A 9,652-nucleotide genomic window follows, 5' to 3' on the forward strand; every position below is an offset into this window, starting at 1 on the left:
AAAAAAAAAATATTCTAAGTGAGTATATGATACACAAAATATTTTAAGAAGTTTGTAGTGTGTCTACCACTACAAAAATACTATTCCAATTTACTAGAATATAAGACGTGTTAACTCAATTCTATGTCAGGATACCTTTTCATGGATGAAGGTTGTTTAAAATTTTGTTTCATTGTTTTGGTATAGATGGTGCTATTTACGCTGTTGGAGGTTATGACGGTATCAATTATGTGTCTTCGGTGGAAAGGTTGGACCCAAGAGTAAGAATGTCTTTGCTATTATTTATTTAAATGACTTTATTGAAATTTAAACCAATACATAAATGCTTCCAATTTCAACACACATTTCTAAATTTGAAAATATATCAAAGTTCGTAGAATAAGCAGATATTATAAGTATAGTAACTAAGTGCTATCGTTCCAAAGATCATTTCACAGAGAAGTAAACATTCAGTTTTACTTAAAAAAATTTAATTACTAAAAAACTGTCATTTAGTAGAAGTTGTATGCACGTCACGTTCTTTTCCAAACCTTTCTCAAGAAATCTATAGTTCATATATATATATAAACAATTTTCAATTATTATTCTAGTGGAAATTTATCACATCTAGTTTTGAAATAAATATTTTTGGCAATAAAAAATAAACAAAAAAAAATCGCTATGCTACAATAATACAAAAGTATTTCTCAAAACTTTAAGTAAATAATTGATGATTAAAAAAAAAAAACATTTAAAAAAATAAGAACGATAATATTAGTATTTTCTTCGGAAGTTGAAAAAAATTCTTTTAGATCAAAAATTTGCTGCTGCTTAATTAAACATAAATCTAATTAAGTAGTTTAATGAATAAGAAATTATACAATTCTAAATTTATGTTACATATATTTCAAATAAGATTTTCAATTAGAAACTTTAAAAAAAAAAAAATCAAAAGCTGTAATTAGGCGATATTTTTCCTTTTTAAAAAATGTTTATTATTAAATCAATAGCATTTCGTAGTTTTTTTTTTTAAATATATTCATAAAGTTAAAAATATTGAATTTAAAATGGGCTTTTAATGAAATATTGCATGTTTATTTAGGTGATGTATTAATAAAAGAATTCACTTAAAATTATTGCAATTAAAGTTAAATACATCAGACTGCTTATTGTATGTAACTTATTTACATTGCAGCTCGTATATTTCATACATTATGTCTTAATTCATCTTAAAAAATAACCAGTTTTATTTACCTTAATAATTTTTTTCGTTTGTAATTTCTTGTTTCTTTTATTGTGCGACCATTCACCAAATTTCTTTGAACGCACTTAGTATTCATTAAAGTTATCTTACATGGCATCTACAAGTTAGGGTGGTGGAGAAAATCCTTAGAACAATTACGCGGTTAATTAGAGGAAATTTAAATGGAAAGTTGTTTCAAAATTAGCTACGATTTATGTGATTAAAGATTATACAACCAAAAAGATTAAAATGAAATTTAGGAATAAATCTTGAAAGCCATTCTCTTTATTATTCATTTTTAAATAAACTAAATCAAGAATTAATTTAATGATACAATAATAAAGACCATGACTGACTGGTTTCAAAATAATTTTTTTGTGTGTGGAAAGAACGGAATATCTATTGTGTAAGCTATAAAATTTACAATAATTAGTTACAAAAGTTGACAACAGGTGGCACTGCAGTAAAGAATTCCTAAAGAGATGACAAGTACCATGAAACTGTAATATTCTAATATTAGTCACACTTTATTCAATAGAATACACGTTTTAAATCTTCTAATCCTGTACGACAAACTACTTTTACGTATTAATGCTAGAACTGATCGCCCTGTTCACTACTGGCTTGCAGCGTCATCTGCAAACAACCTTGGTAACTAAATCTTAAAATATTTTAGATTTCTCCATCGCTCTTTGATTTTGAGATTTTTAATTTTGAAATAAATAAGGTCATTATTTTTTGAATGAAAGTTTGTATTTTAGATGCATTGATTTAAGACTTGTTTAATACTAGTTGTTTATACACTTGTTAAGACTAATGGTGTGTTGTGTTGTGCACAGGAGGGTAAATGGCAGCAGATGCCCCACATGATCAACAGGCGGAGCAGTTGTGGAGTGGCTGCCCTGGATGGCATGCTGTATGTAGTTGGGGGTAACGACGGCAGCCTCTGCATGTGCAGCGTCGAGAGATTTGATCCAGTGAAAGGAGCTTGGGAGGCCATGGCATCTATGCACACTAGAAGGTAAACTTCCTTTCTCTCTCACTCCACAAACTTGATGGGACAAATATACTTAGTAACATATAGTTCGTCTACGGTACGAACTCCCCCCCCGCCACAAAGTATGCTGCTATGGAAACAAGAATATCGCATTTCAGAGAGGGTAGCTTCTCTTCACAATAGATCATAAAAAAGATTACCTTTCTTTCGACGACCAGAGCCAAAACTTTTCCTAAACAGTGACTTGAAATAGTTATGACTCGTTACCATAGTCACTGTCACCGGTCCAGAGGACTGGCTAGGGGAGTTCTTACTTAAGACAAACTATAGTAATCTTTGAGCAGAACCACCCTAGCTCAGGGTCCTCCCAATGGGATGACGATGGCTGGTGGAAAAGAATCCTGCTACCAGGTGACCACGATACAATCTTAAAATATCCAGTGTTACATTATGGGTTGCCTTAGGGTAGGGCTAACCATGGGAGATTTTCTTCAGCATCTAACAGCGATGCAGGTTAGTTCCAACGAAACGTTCTCCCCAGAAGCTATAGCTTCTGTTGTCAAACTATAAGCATTAAGTTTGACAATGCACTGTCAATAAACAGCATCAAGTATTGGGGCAAACTATAATTTGCCCCAATATTTGATCCCCTGTTTGCTGGGTTGAACTCAAAACATGGCTACGGAGTTCGATATTGATTATTGTAAACTTAAAATTGGAGCAGCTGTTCAATGTCAATAAAATAAAATAGTTGCCTTCATTTCCTAAAAAGACAACTAAATGAAACTTAAGCAACTAAATTAATTGACTTAACTGGTCAAATCTTAAACCATGAGAAACTTCAAAAATCATGATTAATTCTTTTCAAGAAAATTCACTCATTTTCCAAAACACTTACTTTTTGCAGCTTGTTCTTAGTCACAAGAAGCATTATTGTGATTAAAGTGGTAGTACAAGTATAAGTTAAAGTTGAGGAACAATAAATTTTAATACGTTATTAAGTTTCTAATTATTAAAACATTATCAGATAATAAAGCTAGAGGTTTATGGAAAAAGAAAATAAAAACAGATTGTTTGTAGAAATCTCCGCTTAAAATAAGCCCAGTTGAGGTCCTGAATGAGAATTTAAAATAAAACTGGATGATAGAACAAATATGCTTTTATGATTCTGTCTTTGGTTTTTTGGAAGAAAAAAAATAGTCGGCCTTCTATTTAACGACGTTCCATTTTGTGAATTTTTTTCGAGGAACTAAGAAAATGTTGGAAATTTTCTCAAGTAAAAAAGCGAAGTGAATTTTCTATCTAACGAACTTTTATTTGAGATCACTTTCCCTATTTCCCAAAAGATTTCAAACTTGATAACGCATTTTATGGGAGAAATGACCTTGGCTTTCCCTTTTAGTTTACATTACGAACGAAAAACTCGGCCAAAATTAACTGATTTCATCAGTAGCAATTAAATTTAAGAACGCATGTACGCTTAAAATTACTTTCATAATATATGCAGCTATAATTTAATACGTAAATTTAGTTTTTTTCTTTTAGTTTAAAATGTGTGTAGCATGATAGTGTAACTCTGGATAATGTTTTGCTCTTTTCTTGCTTTCTATGCAGATTTCTTTCATGGTTAAGACTTATAAAATAAATAGTAGATACTAGTATACAAGATAAAGGTGTATCAATTGCTGTTTTAATTATATCTCGTGTTTATGAATTTAAAACTTGTTTTATGTTGTTAAGTACTTCAAAAGGTGATTTTCTATTTAACGAATTTTCTGTATCACGAATTTTTTATCGGGATTTAGAGCTGAAGGGGGTACTTCCAGCGAGGATGACTACATAATCTGGACTCTAATTCGTCCCAAAAGTGTTCTATGGGATTAGATCTGAAAAGGGCCCTGTCCAGTTTTCGAACAGCCAATTCGTCAAACGACGTTTGTGCAAGCCTTGATGTGTGAATGGAGCAGTTATCCTGCTGTAAGAGAAATGGGCCTTCCCCGAAATATTGCTACAGAGTTTGGAGTGCAGCATTGTCCAGCCATTGTGCATTGTCAAACCACAGGAAGTAACGGACACAGGCCACATCATTATGCTTCCACCACCATTGCAACTGGGTGTCCGTATTCTCTTGACCGGATAGTGTATTTTCTTAAATGCATAATAAATTTTGAAATATCAGAAAAGTATTTGCTGTTTAAAGGCAAGGAGAAAAAAACTGAAATAAATGATAATTGTGGTATGTCAGAGATTCCTGGAATTCAGAAAGAACTATAATATTTTGTGGAATTTCGTACTGCAACTAGGACTGGACGATAAATCCGAAAATATCGATTCTATGCTTTCGATGTTTAGATTGGCAGTTTTTCGAAGCGTCGGGAATAGTGATTTACTTGAGATGTGTACGATATTTCCCGATAGTTCATCGATGTCTGCAAGCTCGAGTGTTCTTTTAACTGCTATTTTACACATTATTTTAAATATTGAGAAATAATTATAAGAAATGCAACGTTTATTTAAAAAAAAAATTCAACTTACTGATTGCGAATTTAAGCAATATTAAAGGTAAAACATTAATGTATCGAAACATCACGATGCATCAAAATATCGTGATGCCGAAATCTTTACACCGCCCAGTTCTACTTGCAACCCTAACCATGATTAAATTCAATTACTCATTAATTTTTTTTCCTTCATGTTTCTTAGAACAACCCATGAAGTGGTAGAAGCAGAGGGATATCTTTATGCCATCGGTGGGAACGATGGAAGTTCGAGCCTAAGCACAGTGGAGAGGTATGATCCGCGACACAACAAGTGGATGCTGGTCACCTCCATGAATCTGAGGAGGAGCAGCATTGGGGCCACTGTTTTGGAATGTCCTAACCTCGAGAGGATACTCTCATCTTCTGATGGTGCATAAATCTGCGATTTTACACAAACTGAATTTTATATTGCCAAGCTTTTTTTTAAAAAAACCTTTTTCCATCATCGTGGTGAACTCTCTTTTAAAATCTGCAACAATAAGAAAGGTACTGTAAGTGGCACTTTTTAAGAGAAGTTTTAGAGTCCACTTTCACATTTTGGCAATAAGACTTAAATCAAAATGCATAACATTTTGAGTTTGATTTACAAAAGGTTCCATTTGCAATGCAAACTGTGTATAACTGCTGTTCTATACATGCATATATTATTTTTAAATAAGCTGCAATTTTGCTTTCTTCGACCACATAATTTTGTTTCAACCAACAAAAAATAATATTAATAATACACTGTACAAAATGTTACTAGTATTGGACAATTGCAAAGAGACTCTTATTCGACTTGAAGTTGAAACACGTATAAGTTTTCAATTAATAATTTATACGAAACCAAAAAACATTTTTATTTCCTCACAGTGTATTTAATAGCAACTTTATTACCAATCTATTAAACATATTGTTTATTTGTTTTATGTTTACAGAGTGTGAATGTTTACACTGTACTCGTTTTGTTTTTTACTTTTTTTGCTGATTATTCACAGTTGCTGCTTATGTTTTTTCATTATTTACATATTGTTTAAGACATTTTTGGAGTTATAAAAACATTTCTATTGTGATTTTTTTTTTAAAGAGAAAAGCTAGAGAAAGGGAAAATAATTTTAGTGCTAAATATATGTTTCTCTTGATGATTTATTTTTTCCTCTTTGTCAACAGCTAACATAACTTTTGCTATATTTGTCAGATTTTTTTGCTCAACTTATACTTCAAGTGAAAAACAGTCACAGAAAGAAAAATTTTAGCACATATGAAGAAAATAAGAATCTTCAAGAAATTTATGCTTCACCCAAGTAAAAATTCAATATTTATTAGTGGAATAAGGGTCACCTCGTAGTTGCCTGATTGCCATAAAATTTTGCATGAATCTTTTTTTTTGTTGTTGATTGAAACAAAATAAGGGAATGGGGACTAAACTTCTAAAAGTTGAAAGAAATATAGACATATCATCTATTTAAAATCACCCAAGTATTGATAAAAGTTATAAAATTGCAGTATAAGATAAAAAATTATGATATTGCAGTATAAGAAAAAATATCCCATAAGATAAAAAACAAAACTAAAAAAACTTTTGAAGGTCATTTTGAGCCCTCTAATTTTTTTTCTTCACTTTTATAATTTTTGAAGCAATTTCAGATTATCAAATATATCACTGGAGTTCCTTGGGGTTATTCAGTTAATATGATAGTATTAGCTAATGCATAGCTGCCAACATGGGGAAGAAAAGATGCAGTAGATTTTTCAAAATATACACTTCATGATAATTGTGGCATAATGTACTAAATATTTCACATATAGGGATTTTTATAGTAAAAAAAAATGGAAAAACTGCAATATTTTTCTGTTATGATAGACATTAAACGAACTTAAAATGTTATGTTTACTCATAATTTGGAATAGTAATAAGCATTCAATTCACCAAAGATAGATTTTTATAACACCAATATAAATGTTCAAGCGAGTGTAAAAATCCTCTTTAATAGTTTTTTTAAAATGAAATTTACTCAATTTTAGGAAATTTTCTAAAATGTACAAAAACTAGAATCTTTATTAAACCAGTAGAAACTGACAATATCCAGTAGTCTTCTGGAAAATTCAGTAGAGTTGGCAGCTATGGTTAATGGCTAATAAATTGACTTAAAATAAATATGTGTTTAAAATATATTAATAAATATTTTATGAAAAAAACATTCTAAAATTAAGATATCTACCATATATTTTTTGCAATGTTAAGAAGGATCAAACTGCTCAGTTATCAATTTGCTTGCATTCAATATATATTTTATGATTACTAAAATATTTATTGAATACAAATGTAAGGACATCTTTTTTTAAGTAGAGGTCAAGGTAGTAATTTGATATAAATTTCTATTAACTTTTTGAAATATATTCCAAGACTTAACAATACACGCATATATGTATGTATTGTAATAAAGTAATAAAAGTAGGAAATGAGCATGTGAGGTAGGAAAAATTGAGTAATTTTACTTTTACAATTGCTCATCACACATTGAAGAGAATTGATAAAACCACAGCAAAACAAATAACGTTTATTTTGTAATATCAATTTAATATACCTGTATAGAAGAGTTCTTTAAAAGTCCATACTATAATAACTCATCTTTTACATTTTAAAATAGAAAATGAAAGCTATTTCTGAATGTATTGCCCAGGCTTACAAAAGAAAGTTGTTAAAGAAAGAAATCAGCTTTCAAAAAAAAAATAAATAAATAAATAAAATAAAATTCCAAAAAAATTGGGGCAGTTTTTGGAACAGTATATTAGATTACTTTTAAAAAAGCAAATCTTATGCAAAAAGTAATCAAATATAAGATTTTTAATTTCAAAAGTACCTTGTTTAGAACAGAAAGTTTTAACAGTTTGCAGCACAATTCTAACAATACTGAACTGAGAAAAGCTTCAAATCAATGTCTGGAAAATTTTTTATAGTACTGATGCAGTTAAAAAAAAAAACACAGTATTAATTAGTTAATTTTCCTTTACACCAATGTATAGTCATAATTCAAGATATCCTTAATCAAAAAACTTTAGAGTACGGTTCCGATTCGATTAATCCCAAAATGAAAACAGTGGATTGATATAACTTACAAGATGGTAATTGCATTTGATTGAAATAAAAAAAAAAGAAACAAGTCCTGAATTCATCACCATAAAAATGTGATAATATTGGGTTGACCGTGAAGTAATTTTATTTTTTTCAAACGAGGACTAATATTTTTTCAACTCTACACTGAAGCTGCATAGTCATTATATATTTTGACAGTTGATATAGCAAGGCTTGCTTGTGGAAAAGTTTGATTTTATGCAGCAATTTTTGATTGGTGCCTTTCCGTAAAATAAGGTAAAAAATCATCCAGATCAGTTTTTTTTTTTTACCAAAAAATAAAAATTTTATTCATGCTACGACCAGGAAAATGGCAAAAAGTATTGGGCTAGAGCGGACAATATAGGATTCAATAAAATATTTATTACAAATACCACTAAAAGAAAACCACCTTTTGTTTTCATAAAAAAACCAGATTACTTATAGAACAACCCTATATAAAATTATAAATTGTGTTTCTTCTTTCATAGATTGACTGAATTCCCATAAAGGTTTAAACTATATGCTTGAACCACATTTTTAATTAAAAGTACTCCACTAAATGGGAGCAATCTGATTTTGCGATTTCTACCAAATTGAAATAAAAAGATGTCAGATCAAAAATCCAAACTTTTCAATTCTTTAAAATTATAAAAATCCACATTTATACTATTCTTAAAAAAGTAGGATGCTCTGAACATAGACCAAAAAAATCAAGAATAACAGAACAACTACGAACCCAAATTGCTGCATAGGGAAGCAGAACAAAGCATTTCATTGACGTGAAATATTTTTAACAAAACGTTTTTTTGAACTTTCACGAGAACACAAAATAATTGATTCCCAGAGAATAGATTTAAGCAAAAAAAAAAAAAACATTGGCTCTTCAAGAAGTCACTGCCATCTTCATTAGTTTCACTCTTTTTTTAAAAAAATATCATTTAGCAACATCTTAAGAGGATGCCATACCGCTGGAATAAAGTTAGTCAGCGTAATTCCATTGCATAAACCTAAATTATCATCCCATAATTTATTTTCATTTATATATTTTAAAATTTTCTTTTTGGTATTGGGTTTTCTCTAGGTTTGTCTGAATACACTTTAAATTAGCAATAAAGGAGAAAGGACCGAAATTTTCTTCTGCGGTATAACATCCTCTTAAACTACACATTTGTTTTTATTGCTGTAATACGTAGTTGTATATATCTGAGGCAAAATCAAAGACTTTTCACTAACTTGGATTGCTGTTATAACAATAGTAATGTAGATTTTTAATAAAGAAAACCTTTTCTAATTTCATATAAATTGGTTGAAATTTGGCACTATAGACATTTTTTAACTTTTTGAGGGAAAAAAAATCTTTTATATATCAGGTGCTTGAGGAATTGCTTGCATAACATTGCCTTTAATATACATATTAAAGATCCTTGAGAAAAAAAATTACACAAAAATTGATAGTTAAACAAAGTAAAATACAAAAGCATAATTCTCACAATTCACTATTAATAAAGGCTATTCTAAAAATATATATTAAAGGCAGTGTTAGTAGAATAGTTTGTATATTAAATTATTAGTTTAGTTTCTTAAAATGTGGGACCTAATATATGTATAGTAAAAGTATTTCATAACTATTAAATTTAAACAAGAGGTACTCAAAATGTTTGACCAGTAGAAAACGGCTTACATAATTGTGATATCCATTTGTTGAAGTTACGGTACTGGTTTAGTTAAAAATTGAAAACAAGACAGTTTCACTGAAATCTATTAATAAACTTCTGAGGAATGTAAAAAAAATTATG

At 29.6% G+C, this 9,652-nt stretch overlaps 1 protein-coding gene across 3 annotated transcripts in view; it reads left to right on the forward strand.

Moving 5' to 3' along the window:
* LOC107436731 (kelch-like protein 17) overlaps window positions 1-9,652 on the forward strand; it is a 91,102-nt gene that overhangs the window by 71,825 nt on the left and 9,625 nt on the right. For 2 of the 3 annotated variants that reach the window (XM_071184559.1, XM_071184560.1), the window contains 3 exons: window positions 187-260; window positions 2,062-2,243; window positions 4,923-5,432. In XM_071184559.1, the coding sequence (XP_071040660.1) occupies window positions 187-260; window positions 2,062-2,243; window positions 4,923-5,136 (470 nt within the window). In that variant the 3' untranslated portion in view covers window positions 5,137-5,432. Of the gene's footprint in view, window positions 1-186; window positions 261-2,061; window positions 2,244-4,922; window positions 6,656-9,652 lie in introns of those variants that run through there. The other variant, XR_011637533.1, reaches the window with a different exon arrangement.

Source organism: Parasteatoda tepidariorum, chromosome 8 (genome assembly GCF_043381705.1).
Source record: "Parasteatoda tepidariorum isolate YZ-2023 chromosome 8, CAS_Ptep_4.0, whole genome shotgun sequence".
Classification (NCBI taxonomy): domain Eukaryota; kingdom Metazoa; phylum Arthropoda; class Arachnida; order Araneae; family Theridiidae; genus Parasteatoda; species Parasteatoda tepidariorum.